Source organism: Haliotis asinina, chromosome 12 (assembly GCF_037392515.1).
Source record: "Haliotis asinina isolate JCU_RB_2024 chromosome 12, JCU_Hal_asi_v2, whole genome shotgun sequence".
Classification (NCBI taxonomy): domain Eukaryota; kingdom Metazoa; phylum Mollusca; class Gastropoda; order Lepetellida; family Haliotidae; genus Haliotis; species Haliotis asinina.
In genome coordinates this window covers 43,891,415-43,910,426 of record NC_090291.1, presented here as the reverse complement: position 1 = coordinate 43,910,426, position 19,012 = coordinate 43,891,415, and the positions used below count along the sequence as shown (strand labels likewise).

At 40.0% G+C, this 19,012-nt stretch overlaps 1 protein-coding gene across 14 annotated transcripts in view; it reads right to left on the bottom strand.

Moving 5' to 3' along the window:
• Positions 1-17,294: 17,294 nt before the first annotated feature.
• LOC137257652 (uncharacterized) overlaps positions 17,295-19,012 on the bottom strand; it is a 43,948-nt gene continuing 42,230 nt past the window's right edge. For 12 of the 14 annotated variants that reach the window (XM_067794995.1, XM_067794994.1, XM_067795002.1 and 9 more), the window contains one exon: positions 17,295-18,306. Coding sequence is in view for 5 of the 14 variants with exons in the window: in XM_067795003.1 (XP_067651104.1) it covers positions 18,285-18,306 (22 nt within the window). In the remaining 9 variants the exon portion in view is untranslated. The remainder of the gene's footprint in view (positions 18,307-19,012) is intronic. The other 2 variants (XM_067794998.1, XM_067794997.1) reach the window with 1 other exon arrangement.

The following is a 19,012-nucleotide window of genomic DNA, read 5'->3' as shown; positions in this document are numbered from 1 at the left end:
GGCTGCACGTTTTCAAAATGTCCTCTGGAGAAATGTCCTCTGGTTGACGCTGAAAACGGCCGTTAGAATCGCCGTAAACGGAACTAAACGTGGCCACACTTTCAACCATCCGAGTCATGGGAATGTGACGCGGTTGCACCTTCGTTTGATGCACAGGTAGACGTGGTGGGCTTCAATCGTCCGTACGTCGCCTGGTGTATCTGGCCATGTCCATCATGTCCCAGGCTATCTTCTCAGCATACTTGAAATACATGTCCCGGACACCCTCAATGACGGCCAGACGCAGCCGGATGTGGTATCGATAACTTCGACGGTTCACTGCCAGTGCTCTGTCGTATCGGACCTGCGACTCGTCCATACGTTCATTCAACAGATGGACCTGATTGACAGCCCACTGGAACCTCTTCCGTATCCTCCTCAACTTGGTCTGACGACGTGTTCTAGACGCAATACTCATTGTCATTTCTGATGAGTGGAATGGAAGCTGATGATATGGTTCTGAACTGTTGCCGACCGCTTTTAAGGGGATTTCCGTGTTGTTTGTGTAACGTCTTGATGGAAGCCAGTAGATGATGCATTAAGTAGCTGGTGTCACTCTTGGCCACAGTGACAAGTGATGTTTGTTTAATGGCGAGTTAGTGCGTGTTGTCTCGCGTCAGTGTCGACACTGGCTTCCTTACTTGTTGAAACTGAAGACGTTCGCGAACCTCAAATGAACAGCATTGAATTTGTTGACATACAGATCATCCCCATGTTGACATGCATCATTGGATTAAACATATTTATTTTTGCAGTATTGTTGAGAAACGTAATCATCAAACAAACGAAAAGATTATATTAATGCCAATCCAGTCAATATTTATGCGACTTGTATTTCATTGTATTATTACATACGTACATGAACCCATGAAGGTCCGGGGTAGAATAAACCTTCAGCAACCCATGCTTGCCATAAAAGGAGACTATGCTTGTCGTAAGAGGCCACTAACGCGATCGGGTGGTCAGACTCGCTGACTTGGTTGGCACATGTCATCGGTTCCCAACTGCGCAGACCGATGTTCATGCTGCTGATCACTGGATTGTCTGGTCCAGACTCGATTAATTAGAGACCGCCGCCATATAGCTGGAATATTGCTGAGTGCGACGTAAACCTAAACTCACTCACATAAGTACATGATATCACAAATAACATTGAACATGCAACGTACATGAATAAGAACACCCATGCAGCCAAAATACTCTCATGAAAACACATGATTGATTAAATATTCTTTAAATGGTAATAGAGTTGTGTGCTGATTTGATAATATCAGATTTACAGATCAGTGTGATTATAGGTAACCACGCAGTGCGTCATTTATGATACATCCATGTTTGAAATAAAATAAATAATTTCTTATAGCATCATAGTTGGGGCATTTGAAAACTAATGACGGGTGTCCTCGAAGGCATGCATAAATTGGGCTATGAAACGTTTGTAAACTTTTCACATTTCATGGATGTTTTATCCTAATCGATGAGTCGGAATACTGTCACTTTTCCTCATGATTTGATCCACATTCGATTAGAGATATAGAGGCACGGTCAGGCCCATTCAGCTTATTTAATTTGTGTGATTGTTCCATTTTAGTTTCAACAATATTTATTCTTGTACTTAAGGCACGTACAGTGGGACTGACAAACAGCGTTTCCCGTACATCAATGTCTCTGCCCAAACGAATACATATTACAATAGAATGTTTACATCAGAATTTATTATACATGCATGCATGAAGAAAACAATTAGTGTCACACACTGGTAGTTTCATTCGTAACTACTCGTCTCTTTCCGTGACCTACAAGAAGACGCCATCCAGCTTGCCGGAATGCCACAAGTAGTTTCGAATGTGATAGTTTAACGTAAAGCGTTTGCTTAGTGATATAAACGTATGAACAAATTGGGTTATTTTTGTCTTCACATAATTAGGTAAGTTCTTATTGCCAAATAATACTGTGTTGAAGTTGTGACCATTTACATAGAAGTAGCTTCACATGAAGAATGTCTGCATAATGTGGGTGTATAAATAGGGTAGTGATGTGCATCCTCATATCAATGACCACATCGCGAATCATTGGCAATAAATCTATCCAGATAGTATTGTGGGCTTGCCCAACTTACACAACACAAATCATGTGTAAGCCCGGGGCTTCTTTAATATTGGTAGCTACGCCCCTGCGCAACAAAATTCCATGTTATTTTCAAAACACCTTTTAAGCTGAACTGTGCCGTTTTTTAAAACATACTTCCGATATTTCTGCGTTCTTGAGATGCAATATTTAACAGACAAGAAATGTTTGTGAGATTCATTAAATGCTGAAGAATTGCTTTTTTATATGAACACTTCTAATTTGTTGAGTGATTGTTTGTGTGATTGGTTCAGTGTCGCCATCATTTTGCAGATTCACACGAGATAAAGCAATGTTTTACAAGACAGGCCCAGTTTGACAAACTACCATCCATACTAGACAATAATAACACTGTCAGGTACAGCTCGTCTGCATTCGTAATAACATTATTTAAAAATATACTACACACCAGTCATGTTCAGTCACTATACAGTACATCCTGATTATAGTGTCACCGTTTGTCCAGGAGAAATACTTAATTATATCCAGAATGACACTATAATAAGGTAGTACAGTTAGATGCGATTTGGCTCCAAAGATGTTCTTATTCATGCATGTTGTATGTTTAATGTCATTTGTGATATCATGTACTTATGTAATAATACAATGAAATACAAGTCGCATAAATATTGTCTGGAGAGACATTAATAAAATCATTTCGGTTGTTTGAAGCTTTAAGTTGTCTCCGACGGGGTAGGTGGGGGAAATAAATGATTAATAAGTGGGAATAAGCAATAAATCACCATACCCCCCAAAAATGTATATTTCCGGGGGGAAGTGGATGATGTGTATGTCAACAAATTCAATGCTGTTCATTTGAGGTTCGCGAACGTCTTCAGTTTCAACAAGTAAGGAAGCCAGTGTCGACATTGACGCGTGACAACACGCACTAACTCGCCATTAAACAAACATCACTTGTCACTGTGGCCGAGGGTGGCACCAGCTACTCAATGCATCATCTACTGGCTTCCATCAAGACGTTACACAAACAACACGGAAATCCCCTTAAAAGCGGTCGGCAACAGTTCAGAACCATATCATCAGCTTCCATTCCACTCATCAGAAATGACAATGAGTATTGCGTCTAGAACACGTCGCCAGACCAAGTTGAGGAGGATACGGAAGAGGTTCCAGTGGGCTGTCAATCAGGTCCATCTGTTGAATGAACGTATGGACGAGTCGCAGGTCCGATACGACAGAGCACTGGCAGTGAACCGTCGAAGTTATCGATACCACATCCGGCTGCGTCTGGCCGTCATTAAGGGTGTCCGGGACATGTATTTCAAGTATGCTGAGAAGATAGCCTGGGACATGATGGAGATGGCCAGCTAAACTACAGACGATTGATGCTTGCAACGTTTACATGTGTGTCGAACGGCACCGCCACTTCGAAATGAAACGTCAAACATATTCATCGGTGACATCTTTTCCAATTATATTCCACCTGAGACCCATGAATGTGCACCCTTGCAACCTATTACACCAACCGAGAGGGACGTCAGCTATTCGTCATATGTAGCTGTGGGTCATACGGCCCTTTTCAGGGCCAACAAATTTCCACAGGAGAATGCTTTGAAAACATGTAACCGTATTCCATTAAAGAACACCTTTTGAAAGAAGTGTTATCATGTTAGATTCATGTAACACTGAATTCATTCATTCATTCATTCATTCATTCATTCATTCACGTAACTGATGCCGATTCATGGCTATGCTAATATGTAACCATCTGCCCCGTGAAGATGCGGACTATAATCCGTCTTCAGCATCCCATGCTTGTTGACTGACAGGTCGGGTGGTCAAACTCGCTGATTTGGTCCACAATTATCACGATATACCAGCTGCTCATGATGGATTATCTGGATTATCTGCTCCAGATACGATTATTTACAGACTGCCGCCATAGACCTGCCATGGAAAATTGTCGAGTGCGGCGTTAATGGACAAACCAACCAACTTTTCCCTTTAGAGGAGCAATGTAATACAATCTGGGGAAACTCACTCACTCACTCACTCACTGTACCACGTGACCTTGACCCATAAATATGGATGGATGTCACGACTGTGCGCTATTGTTCCTAAAGACTTATGATATTCGTTCAGACATGTATTATATTCTTGTTGACACGTATTATATTCTTTCAAAACGGGGTGAATGATTATTCAAAAGGATCTTACAGGCTTGTCTGTCCTGTTTGGACTACTGTATAAAGGCGCCATACCTCCTCCAATAAGCAAATGGGTGTTCTCATACAAGTCCTTCCTGTTGCAAATTGCTTACAACAAATGTCATGCCACCCAGACGTCCATGCAATGTTGAGTTCACTTACTACTGTCGATGTTGACATGTCTTGTTACTTCTGAAATGAGTGAATGAGTTTAGTTTTATACCGCACTCAGCAATGATCCATCTATACAGCGGCGGTCTGTGCATAATCGAGTCTGGACCGGACAAACCGGTGGTCAACAGCCTGAGTAACTTTATTCCACGTTTTTTGTGGTTCTAATAGAAACCCCCGCACGCAACAAGGCCGGCAGCCAGGAGAAAAAAAAAAGAAAATGATTGTAGTCGGGGAGCAATAAAGAAACCTTTTCACTTCTAACTGTTAAAACCTGACGCTGATTCCTAGCGCTGAGATTTAATCATGTTTGTAATTTCCTCGATGGTGCATTTAGACCTGTATTGTTGAAGTGCTTAGCCCGAAGCACAGCCTGTGCGTGCGTGAATGCGTGCATGCAGATTGGCTGTCGGCATTAGGAATAAGACTAGCATAATGGGTACTCCACCGAATAGCACAAAGTTTCTATTTTGAAATATCACCTCTGAATCCTTAATGTCGTACAATGTACTAACATGTGTCGCCTACAAAAGTAGTCTTCTTCAATGCATATTCCCTACACAATACTGAAATGGGTCGTGTCTTGCTTCTTTTTCACCGTTACGTTTCGGTTTCCTACAGGCCTTGCGTGTATCGCAATCCATTGGTGTAAGTACTGCTTGTGTGATGATTGTACGTGCGCATCCAATAGTTTCAGGAACTGTAATTATGAATCGCTAGGCGTTTGAAATCAACACTTTTATATCGGTATAACTAATCAACTGTAACCATTAACACTGGCCATATATTTCACATCTCTGGGAATATTTCAGTCTGACGTTTTTGGACATTCATATATTTTTCAGCGAATTCATTTAAAATTCCACATGGGGTACGGCCGCACGGAGCACGTGAAGTGTATATATGTATGTATTCTCATGTACCACCGCTGGTGGTGTTTTGAGAAATAAATTGAATTGAATTGAAGTCAGCGAACCTGACCGCCCGATCCCGTCAGTCGCCTCTTAAGACAAGCATGGGTTACTGAAGGAAACTATTCTAATCCAGATCTTCACGGGTCTGATGGCCATGATGTCCCCCACACGGACCCGTCAGGCCATTATTTAGCGATTGTTTGAGGTGATTTGACCTAAATCAATGACAATCTGAAAGGGTGGTAGGGTTGCATAACTAAATTTGTATGAATTTTGAATTTGAAACTGCCAGAAGTTGTAGGGGGCATGGCCTGTGGAATGGTTGGTTGATATTTATTTTGCTTGCTTTTATGATTTGTTTTGGGATATCATTTATGAAAGCACCAGTAGGTTATATGGGGTTATTAACGATCTAAAAGACCAGCTTAATTTGATAAGAATGCGGGGGTCTGAGTGTTAATTAGTGGGCTAAGGAGTGTTTGTAGTGATAGGTGAGTGTTAGTGAAAGTGGAGAGTTGACGTATTTGTGAAGTTGTTAGTTATTTGCTTTTCTTGACGTCGCATGCACAACTAAGGTATATATAACTTCTTTGAGTTGAGCTATTTGTGAAGTTGTTAGTTATTTGCTTTTTTAACGTCGCATGCACAACTAAGGTATATACAACTTCTTTGAGTTGAGGTATTTGTGAAGTTGTTAGTTATTTGCTTTTTTTTAACGTCGCATGCACAACTAAGGTATATACAACTTCTTTGAGTTGAGGTATTTGTGAAGTTGTTAGTTATTTGCTTTTTTTTAACGTCGCATGCACAACTAAGGTATATACAACTTCTTTGAGTTGAGGTATTTGTGAAGTTGTTAGTTATTTGCTTTTTTAAATGTCGCATGCACAACTAAGGTATATATATTTTCTTTGAGTTGAGGTATTTGTGAAGTTGTTAGTTATTTGCTTTTTTAAATGTCGCATGCACAACTAAGGTATATATATTTTCTTTGAGTTGAGGTATTTGTGAAGTTGTTAGTTATTTGCTTTTTTAACGTCGCATGCACAACTAAGGTATATATATTTTCTTTGAGTTGAGGTATTTGTGAAGTTGTTAGTTATTTGCTTTTTTAAATGTCACATGTACAACTAAGGTATATATATTTTCTTTGAGTTGAGGTATTTGTGAAGTTGTTAGTTATTTGCATTTTTTAATGTCACATGCACAACTAAGGTATATACAACTTCTTAGAGTTGAGGTATTTGTGAAGTTGTGAGTTATTTGCTTTTTTTAACGTCGCATGCACAACTAAGGTATATACAACTTCTTTGAGTTGAGGTATTTGTGAAGTTGTTAGTTATTTGCTTTTTTAAATGTCACATGTACAACTAAGGTATACATAACTTCTTAGAGTTGAGGTATTTGTGAAGTTGTTAGTTATTTGCTTTTTTAACGTCGCATGCACAACTAAGGTATATACAACTTCTTAGAGTTGAGGTATTTGTGAAGTTGTTAGTTATTTGCTTTTTTAATGTCGCATGCACAACTAAGGTATATACAACTTCTTAGAGTTGAGGTATTTGTGAAGTTGTTAGTTATTTGCATTTTTTAATGTCGCATGCACAACTAAGGTATACATAACTTCTTTGAGTTGAGGTATTTGTGAAGTTGTTAGTTATTTGCATTTTTTAATGTCGCATGCACAACTAAGGTATACATGACTTCTTTGAGAGACATTTTGAAGTTGGGGCAGTAAGGAAGGATGACAATACATGGATGAACAACTCCTTTATTGCTATGAGAGCGACGTTTCGGTGTAGGTTCTAACACCGTCATGAAGCAACTGATGATATCACCTGAGAGAAAATAGAAAGTATGAAAGCGCCCCCAAAAATAAAAACATATAAACTGAGTATTGAGGGAAATTTAAATAGGAATGTGTGGTTTGTGAAGCATATCTGTAACTTCACACCTCTCGACCCGCTGGTGATCATCCCTGCTCTGAGTTAAAGTGACCGGTGGTGGACGACAGGTCATTAAGCTGGCAGTGTCATACGAGGCTCTCCGCGTCACGGGTACAAGCGGGGCTTTCCCGGTGTCACGTGCGGCATGTGACACCCGTGACACCTCTTCCTCCTCCTCAGTGTCACAAGGGTGTATAAAGGTCTCGAACAAGTATTGGATTTCATCATATGTCCTCTTCGGTCATAGTGAAACAATCCAGATTCTCAAACGATCCATCAGGTGAAATATATCCAACAGTCTTTGAACATCTGTGATATATATATATCCGCAAGCATGTTCTCAATTACCATGGATACCGATGAAATATTCGAGCTCTACAGCAGCCTGTACGAAGCTGAGAGAAAGTTTAAGTCCGCCTGCACTCAAATCGCTGTACTGGATGCTCGGCTGGAGGACGTGCGAGTTCGGTACGACCGTGCTGTCCGAAACAACCAGAGACAGTTCCGAATGCTGTACCGGATCCGCATAGCGACCATCCAGGGAGTCCGGAACGCCTATCGGGAATACGCACTGGAAAAGGGCACCGAGATGGCGAGGTTGAACAGCGCGCTCCGATCGCCAGACTGGTAGAAAGAGAGGTTCGCTCATTCGGACTTTCGGACGGTTTGCCTCCGTTGGACTGAGGCGGAATGAGCCGAGTGTTTCCAACTTCACTTAAAAAGGCTCTTTTCAGAGCCAAGAAATATCCCGAAAGAATACTTTGTAAACATGAAGAACTCATTTAACTCACGTGATAGAAGCTACTACTGTAGTTGAGTATACATGGTATATTGTGAGCGTGTTCGTGTTTTGCATACCACAGACGTGATACTGAAATATTTTAAATTATTTTTTAAAAAATGTGTTATGCGAACTTAATAGGAAGAATGGGGGAAAAAGATCTTTGTCATTCACAACAAGTAGGGTCTACACACATCTGCCTTTCTAAAGCCATTTCTAAGCGTGACACGCCCCTGTGGACTACCTCGCAGTCCTGGCACTATATTTTTCTCTCTCGTGAAGTAATATCAGTTTAAATGACTTCTTTCACACAACGCGTGTCAATGGTGTTGAGTTCAATCTTTTACGTGCGTTTACCTACATGATACGTCGGTGTTGCCCACAACGTATTACTGATATATATATTGAAAAATGAGCGTGTAGTGTACCCAGTTATATTGTATGCGAACTCCTCTGTGTGTATAACACAATCCTCCGCAATTCAAATCAGGTCAATAGATAATATACTGTAATATTTGTTTCTGTATATGATGAACAGCAGAAGAAACGAGAGTTTAAAAAAGTGAAATCTCATAAAAATCAGCGTTTTTTGTTAATGCCCTCTCTTGAAAAACTTGACAAAAACTGGAGTTGCGTTTGTTTTGCAATATACGTTTTCACGCAAGTTGGAACTATGTCTTTTAAGCCACCCAGTTCCACGAGAAGGTATTGACTGACTACACAAAACTCTCAGGCCATCTCATGCGCAGTAACAGGAGACTAAAATGGTAAAACGTACATGCATATATACAATGGCCATAGCCTTTTTACACAAGAAGCAATAAATCGGCATTTCTTATGCTCACTATATAGAAACAACTAGGGCTGGCCTCCTGTTTGAAAATAGTCCAGTGGTTCTTTTGTCGTTATGTTGCGCGTATCAGGTGATATTAAAATACATTGATACCACTGAGTTGATTGAAACTCCCATATATCTTTAATTAGCATCAGTTCTGTATGCTGTATTTCATTAACGAGTGGGGTACATTGAACTTAATTAGCGCCAAGATACTCTCCGCTTGTGATTAATTATAAGCGGGTAATGGACGCCAGGTCCCAGGAACCAGATAGGCTTATTTTGAAGGATTAAGACCTATGTGTACATAATTAACGCCAGTTTACAAGTGATCGAGCATTGTATTGCTACTGTTATTAATTAAAACCTCTTGTTTACAAAAACGTCGCTTGTCGTAAGAAGCGACTAACGGGATCGGATGATCAGACTCGTTGACTTGGTTGTCACATGGCATCGATTCCCAATCGCGCAGATCGATGCTCATGTTGCTGATCACTGGATTGTCTGGCCAGGACCCGATTTTTTTCAGACCGCCGCGATATAGCTGGAATAAACTAAACTCACTCACCACACAAAGGTTTGCCAACAAACCCACACTCGCGCATCCACTCACACACGAAAATAAATATTATTAAATGCATAAATCACAATGCTTGATGAATATAATACATTTTTTATACTTAAATAAATATTTAAAACCATAAAAATCAATATGGGAAGAATTAAAGTTAATTAAAAATATACAGTCATTTGTTGTGTGAAACATTGGGGAATGTTTACTTTATTGGTCCGAGTTTCGGAATGGCCTTCACCAAAGAGATGTTACAGCATCCTGTGTCGTAATAGAAGACGTCGATGACATCATCCCTCTGTCGTCGGTGTTGCAGAGCCTCAACATGCGGTCTATGTCGGCATGTTTTCCTCCTTATTGATGGTTGTCTTTGCCTGGCGCCTTACTGAACAAGATGAATCTTCATTCAGTTTCTCCCCTCTTTCAGAAAACGCAACCTCTCGATGATTTTTTTCAGGCGACCGTTCCAGCAAGCCTTCTGTATAGTTGTAAATGCGTGAGTTTCGTCTCACTTGAACGATTGGTTCATCTCCCACATGGATGTGAGTGTCAGGGTGTTGATGTCAGGGTGTTGATGTCAGGGTGATGATGCCATTCGGGGTAGAAACTGCGGACTTACAGTTCTTCTCCACGCACTTCCATTATATCGAGTCGTCCCGTTTCCCCTTGCCCACTTGCTACATAAAACCATCCATACAAAGGTATCTACCACCCCTTGATGTTGGTATAAATATGTGACGTATCTACTGATTGGCCATGATCGTACTTCCCACTGACATTGTACAACATTTATACCCACTGTATGGGTTAGTTCTCTGATGTCATTGGTACTACCACTTTTCTCCTTAAAGTAATCATTGTCATAGGTACCTCCTATTTTTCTTACGTTTTAGTATTTTCCACAATTGAGTTCGACTTTTTAATCTAACCAGCACTCTAATACCTATTTCAACATACGATACTCTTCAATAAAAATTTACCGAAATTGCACATGTTGACTTCTATACTCTACCCAGTAATCCCTGCCTCGGTTGTTCTCCGCCTGACTGAATGCTGGGAAATAGGGTTTTCTACCTACACCGATGTTCATATCAGTCACTAGATTATCTTGGCCAGAGTTGATTAGGTACAGACCTAGACCAGTCTAGGCCACCTTCATACAGTTATACAATATTTTTGGGTGTGGCAACCACACGCATAATCATTTTTTCAAGTCATCTTTCAGGATGAATTGCTGGCTCTTAAAAGAGCCTTTTTAAGCCTGGATGATTCCAGTTTACAACTCCATCTCCGTCTCTTCATGGCGTCCTTCGGCATTCCGTTGTGCTTCTTCTATCTCCACCAGACTGAACCGTAGGCGCACCATGTCCTTGGCCTTTCTGTCTAGATACTCCATGTACACACCCATCATCCCCTCCAGGATGACCTTCCGTAGTCTAAGGTGAAGGACGAACGCTCTCTGACCGTTAGATTTGGCTTTTTCGTAACGGTGGTTGATCTCTTTCATTCTTTGTGACAGAAGCACAACCTGGTCGCGGGCTTTCAGGAACCTTTCTTCACAGTCGTAGAGGTCGTTTTCCAGCATATCGCGGTTAATGGAGTAGACGATTGCCATGGTGGGAATGGGATGTGGTGACTGCGCTGAAGTATTTATATGTATCACGTGAAAGGCTGTTAATGCCATGTTTAACTTTCCCTTTAACAAGGACTATAAAACACTCTATGTCAGCGTGTGACAGAATGTGTCGTCTCGCTCGCATTGTTACCTTAATTGACGTTAATTGTCTACAACTACCAGACAACCATCTTTAACTGGATAATTAAGATCACAGAACGTAAAGTCTGTTTTCATAATTAATTAACGTCAGTTTAAGTTGATCAAGCGTGTATTGTTACGTTCAAGAGAGTAGTGTTAATTAGTTCCAGCTAGGCTGGTTAAAGCCTGATGGATTTCTGCCTGATACCATCAGGCCCACGCCGCTTTTGTGTTCGAGAGACTGCTTGTTGGTTAATTAACCAAACGTGTTAGATATGGTTGTTGCTAGGGAACAGTTTTGAATTGATGGAGATGGCAGTTTTATAGCAACACCTTCAACATTTTAAACGTTATCCTCAGCCTGTAGAATAATATCAGTTGATAAATGAATTGCACTTCATTTTTTTCTGCGTTTATGCATTATGAAATGTCTCAAAATGCAAATATGTTTGCGTTTTTGCTTTCATAAACCGAAAAATTGGCCAGGCTTACTAGCCGAGTCACTAATCGTTTCCTGTTAAACTGATAACTGTTGCATTATGACACGATGATCCCTAATTCGTATCATATCGGCATGTTATGGCGCTCCTCAATTACTATACAGGAGTTATCGTTGTTGACAAATGAGTAGAAGTGAGTTCTATATATCTTTGCGATGGAGCACAATAATGCAGTGACAAGGCCCCTGTCTATCACGCTGAAGGCCAGGGTTCGGTCCCCGGTCGAGGCACCAAAGTTCGGGTCCCCAGGTGGCATATTTGCGTAGTATCCTTGGACAAGATACTTAGATCCACAATGCCTCAGTTCAACCACCATGAGGATGTGCTGGCAATATGAACGTGCAGTTCATTGAACCTAACAGGTAGCATGACTGTATAGTCCCCATGGAGTTGAAAAAAGCATCGGGAAGTACGATAGTGTCCTATGACCGGGGATAGTAATGTACGTAGCGCCGTGAACAGACATTGTGGCTGGGCATGAACTCCATATAAACAATGATTTACAGAAATGTACGGAATGGGTAGAAAAATGGCAAGCATCTTTTAATCCCAACAAGACAGAATACTCTTTACTCGTAAATAGCAACCAACTCTAATTAACAATGAATGGTAACATCACTAATTTCGTTCAAAGTCGTAAACATTTAAGTCTTACGATTCAGCATGATTGCTGATGTACCAAAGACATTAACGACTGCACTAAAACCAGTTGCACCAATGGTGTCTTAGGAAGTCTCAAGTATCGTTCGAACATTATAAACTAGGTACAAACAATTCATATTATCTTTTTTTATCATTGCAGTCATGTATGGGATAATTGTACCCAAACCACAAACAGATATACTTGAAAAGCTCAATCTTGGCGCTCTGAGAACTGTGCGTGGTGCTGTTCGTGGTGCCAGCCATCATAAAATATACAAAGAAACTGATTTTCACCGGTTGTAAAACTTTCATAAAATGACCATGTTTTACAAAATTGTTAATAACACAACACCAAGTTATGTTAGTAAACTTGTTCCACCTTGAGTTTCAAATGTCGTTGGTTCTAATCTGCGCGATGATTCAATCCTTCGCACTGTAAGTCTATCTTACAGTCCCTGAACCACATTGTTGTGCCTAATGCCAAGCCTTCTCTGCAGTACTAAAGCAAGCATTAAACAAGTCTAGATTTCATCAGGTTCAGAATGTCTGGTCTCCGTGGGGCCACTTTTAAATTAAAATGGGTCTGTTTGTTACTATCAACATTATGTACGAGTATATTCGGAGACTGACCCTTAGTCTATATAAGCTGTAAATCTGTAAATTATGCGTGATCCTTTCTTTCATATGCCGTTTTAAATATGGAATTCCTTATTGGCCGAACATTGAGAATCACCGACCCTATCGAGATATAAATTGTAATTTCAAACGATTCTAACATCTACTGTAATTTTTACTTAAATCCGACTTGAATGTATAGACCTTAAGGCGTACAAAATGATAATATGACATATGATGTATATCTCCATCATCATCTTCCTCGTGTGGCCATACCTATGAAGACACTGCTCATTATTTCTTTTCATGTACTCTTTACGACAATATACGTCAACTGATGTGTTTTTATACTGATGGGTTAAACCTAAAATGAATTTTGTTTGGAAACCAGAACTGTTCTTCAATAGCAAACAAAGACCTCTTAACTAGGGCACTCGTTTATAAATTTATCTGCCAGATTTTACCTGAAATAATTGTCTGTATGACACATACTGTTTAACAATGATTAGTTTTATTTCTCGTTTCTGCAACATTTTATACCACTCACATTGTACATTCATCTTGGCATGTTTTCTCTTCCTTCCATTGTGTCACAGAGGGGTATTTACGTATGCTTAAACTTGTTTACTAACCCGGTTCCTTTCAGCGGAAACCAATATGTGCAAACCATAAAAGCTGACTATTACTAGTACTGTTGGCATTTATGCAAATAAGCTACAACATATTAGAATCAGTTGTTAACAGCACCCGGTCTCCTCACTAATTGTCAGTGGTCCGTTAATGTCTACCTTGCCTTTCACAGCAGACAGTTTAGGTAGAAAATATGCGAAGATTGGTACTTTAGAAAATAACAAGGGGTGAGTCCATCTCCCCATCTCCTTGTATGACACGTAACATGATTTATGCGTATTTTGGGAATACACACACACACACACACATGTATGTATGTATGTATGTATGTATGTATGTATGTATGTATGTATGTATGTATGTATGTATGTATGTATGTATGTATGTATGTATGTATGTATGTATGTATGTCTGTCTGTCTGTCTGTCTGTCTGTCTGTCTGTCTGTCTGTGTGTCTGTCTGTGTGTGTGTGTGTGTGTGTGTGTGTGTGTGTGTGTGTGTGTGTGTGTGTGTGTGTTATAGTTGTGAATATAGCGCCCGAGTAATAATAACATAAACAATGAACTATGTAAACAAATATTTAGTAGCTGTATATTGTAGCGATTTAGCGGAACATAATCGGAAAGAGGATTCATGTGGCCGTATTACGATAAGGTATGAATAACATGTATCAGTCACAAACATGAAAATAAATACCACCCAATTGAACACTTTTTTCTCATCATTGTTACATTTTTCTGGGGAATTAAATTTGATAATTTTTTTACACACATCTAAAATTATAAAAAGAACCCAGACTAATAATGTCATTGTTTTCAAAGTTTCTTTCTTGGATTTGTTGGCCCTGATAAGGGCCTTTGAAATTAAGCGTGATTTAACTTTCTTTTTCCGGTTTACGAAGAAACCCTTTGTTCAGACTTTCGTATTTCATACTTGAGGTAAGCTATTTCTTCAACCTTCTTCCATGCGTACTCATAGTACGTGTTCCGTATACCCTCCGTCACTCTCAGTTGGAGCAGAAGGTTATAGCGGAAGGCTGGTTTGCTGCTTGCGATGTGGCGGCGATGCTGAATGTCGTCCAATCTGGCGTCCAGGAGATGTATTTGGTCACATGCTCTTTTGAGACGGCGTTTAGTCTCGACTAACGCCAGTTGCAGCTTCAGCAAAGCGAGTGTAGACATCCCGGTAGTATACGTATAGACTGTAGTTGCTGCTGAAGTCACCGTCGCAGGACCTAGAGAGTGTGGCTGAACGCTGCTTTTAGCAGTATTCCAGATGTGTTGCGGCGTTTCAAATTTGGGAGGAAATGGTCATGGTGAAAACGTAAAGATGCAGTGGTTGGAAATGTGCTTCCCAGTTAGGCATCAGTAGAAAATAGCTGTTTTTGTATGTGGCCATACTGTAGTATCCAACTTCTTTGAGTATAATGTGCCAGGTTACATATGCCTCTCAAAAGAAGAAGTTCAAGAACTCTAGATTTTCCACACGACAAAAGCTAATCTGTCAACTTTTTAGAACCTGGTGTATTTTTCAAGCGGCAGTTGTAAGATAGAGCAGTCGGTGTCCTCAAGCTGACAACGTTGACTATATGACAGGTGTGAGCACACGATGACAGACTGTACACCCATTGACCAAGCTGAACAAGTAATGACAGATCTGTCACTGATACAAGACTGTACGATTTTGTGATACGTGCTTGCAGTTTTTATTAAAGTTTTGTGTCAATATATTTTCACAGACATTTTGGAAAAGCTGATTCGAATTTGACCGAGGCCTACCCAAGTTAGTCTGTCGTACAGACCCTGAAGCATAAATATCCAAGAAAGCCCATGCAAGTCTAGAAAATGTGGCAAGTCTAAATTTCCATAGAAAGTGTCAGGGCTCCATTTCATTATATTATGTTTTTCATTATGAACGTTTTTTCAGTAAAATATGTTCATTTCATAGACTAGCTGTTAGTCTATACCCAAGTGTACAATGACAGTAAGCTCTCATAAAAGCTCCAACAATGTCATGATGTGATATCCCATTTGGGTGTGGCACATCGGGATTTTCTTTGCCGAGTCATGTATTACAGCTATACTCAGCTAGTCGTATGTAGCAGTGATGCAGTTCTCAGATGATGACTATTTGTGGAACCCAGGGTCTATAGTCCAGTCTGAGGCGCCAGTCATCCCTAGCAGCTAGCATAGCATCGCGCCACGACCATTGTGCCACGCCCATCGTATCACGCCCATCGTGTCATGGTACGCAGTAATGCGACTCCTCAGACAAACTGACCAAAACCGAGGTGAATATGGGATTCGAACCTACAACCACAGAGATATATTGCGTGAAACTTTTGAGTCTCAATAGATGAATCTAGGAAGTATACCTCAACATGCAGAAGCGTGTACGTTGTATGAATATCTGTTGGTTAACTCTTCAGTCTATGTCACGATTTCCTGTAAATATTGATTCTGGACCAGTCAAACCAGTGTTGATATTGTGATAACAAAACACAATACGAAAACCCAGAGACCATTGAACTATTCTACCGACTGCATCATGTTTATGACTTCTTTGAGTGTCATTTGGAAATGTGATGAACGACGGGGAGAGTTCAATTGATAAACAACTTCGACATAGCTCACACCGGTATTAAGGAACTACACTGAAACGTCGCTTATATTAATGATAAAGATGTTGTATATCTCCAAAAATCTCCCCGTTGTTCAAGTGTTCATAGTTCACTGTAGTAAATGATGACACCTTGTGTTTGTAAATGAGTGTGGGTTTGCGCCGCTTTTAGCACTATTCTAGCAATATCACTGTGGGGGACACCAGAAATGGGCTTGACAAATTGTGCCCATCCTGCCGTTCGTTAAACGTTGAGCGTATCCTGCACCACCGTCGTAGCAGTCACTTACACATGCATCGGGTACGATGACACACAATCAACAAAGTCAATCACTTGCTTCACATTGGGATCAAGCAGTAGACTGGTAGGGGAACTCTCGTTCTACAAAGCAATATCTGGACTTCGATTATTTTGGGCTAATGTTAACGTATGGAAGATACGATCACCTTAGCCTTGACTAACATATCATCTTTGAAATGAACATATTTTCAGAACATAACGTTTCTTACACTATATTCATGATCTATAATGAAAAAGATACACGGAATTTTTGTTCTATTTCCCGAAACTTTGGTAATCTGGACTTACAACATATTTTAGACTTGTATGAGCTGTCTTGAGTATATTTGTTTCAGGATCTGACGACAGACTAATCTAAGTCCTAAGATTGCATTGTGAAACGGATTTGGTTTGTTTGATTTACTCAGCAATGTAAATTATCGGGTTTTTTTTGTACAGACAATCCAGTGATCAACAGCATGATCACCGACCTGTGCAACTTTGATACGATGACATGTGAACCAAGTCAGTGAGTCTGACCACCCGATCCCGATTTTACGATAAGCATTGATTGCTGAGGAGCAATTTTAGATTTTAGAAACGGACCCTCGTTTCTGCAACATGAAACGGACTCCTCATTCCTGCGATATTATCTCTGAATCCATGTAATGCTGATAGGAATAAAGACATGACTCAAATGGCGGGTAGTTTAATGAAGTTTTTAATTACAAGAGCTGTTTCAACAGTGGCGCTAGAGGGACCATATATACTTGAACACGCAGAGAACAACACACCGCTCTGAAAGCTCAAAGTCCGTTCTGTACAGCAATGAACTGACTTGAAATGTCAAGTAAATATTTTCAAATTTTCTTCAACACTTTTTAGTAAACGCTTTTCAGTCTTTTCAACACGTTTTCCCATCACTTTGCCGTGGCCACACTCGCACCGAAACTGGTTTGTGAGGCAGTTTGAAATTTATATGTAACCAGTTTGGGCCTCATTATATACTGGAGTCAGTTCGCAGCAATTCAGATTTCCAGACTCGTAAAATCAACCACGAATGAAGAAGTATATTCCGGTGTGGCCGTAGTCGTTTGTCTTTCCTTTCGGTAGTTATTCTGAGCTGTTACTAATTAATAGTGTATATCAATTTATGTACAATGGAAGAAAATATATCGGGATAAAAATCGTAATGGCAGTGAGGAATAGTAAATCACACGTGAATCGGTTTCTTCCCTCGGTTGATTTTCAAACCCTTTTTATGCCTAGCTGTTGCGAATATAACACTTGTTATAACAACCAAATGCTTTAAGTTAGCCTTTAAATAAATATATGCAAATAAATAACAAATATGAAATATTCCTTACTTTTGTCAACAGTTTGGACATACACATGTACAGCAAGTGCGCGCTTTATGGCTTCGTTTTAAACTGTTTCAGCATTCGATTCTGTTTCACCAAGGCGCAGTTTCAGCAATGGAAGCTGATTGAGTTCGCAGAGTAGAGTGAGACGCATTAACAAAGTCACCATAAAGCATACGCTGTAACGTGGGATAGTAAAATAGTTGTACCAAAACCGGAAGAAAAGCTTTTCTAATCGAAACAAAATGTACAAAATCTCCAATCGATGCTTCGATGAAAGAAACAGTCTGGTATGCTCCCTGACCAGACACCAACTTGACTGGGACGCCCTACTTCACTCTAATACTTCTTCTGAAATGTGAAATTAAGGCATATTAAAGAAAACTGAAATAATAATAATAATAATATTAAAAAAGCAAAACATGATACATTTTTGTTTCATTTTCCACCGAATTTAAGAAATGGTATAAATGGTTAGATATTATTAATTACATAATATTTCATAATAACCGTAACTGATTGAGCCAAATTAGGTTGAGATAACTCATTATGTGATTCAGAAAGTTATCTGACAAAAGAACTTATGATTATTCCACTGATTGGTTACCACAACGACACGTGACCGCGACATGTGATCATTACTTGGAACACCAAGGGGTCGTCATGCAATGGGAACACAAACAACAGCGGAACTGTGTCAGTCACCGTGTTAGATAAATAAATAGATAGATAAAACAACAAACGAATAAACGACGCATCAGGTATCAGATCCACCAACACGTCTAACCATCGCCTTGCAGTAATCCGCATACCCGGATGACAACCAACATGGCGGCCATGTACCGGAAGTTAAACATCCGAGGTTTATTGAAAATAAGAATTTGTAACATTTGGATGTTTAGTCCAAATTCAAACCTGGTGTGTCGTTTATGCATTCGCTTTACTGCAGCTTGCCCACTAAAAGCAGCGAAGCAATTTGCAGATTTGTTTATAAACCATCACTGGGTTTAATTCTGGATAATGACGTCATTTCTGGGTACGGGTTTTATGAGTAGGA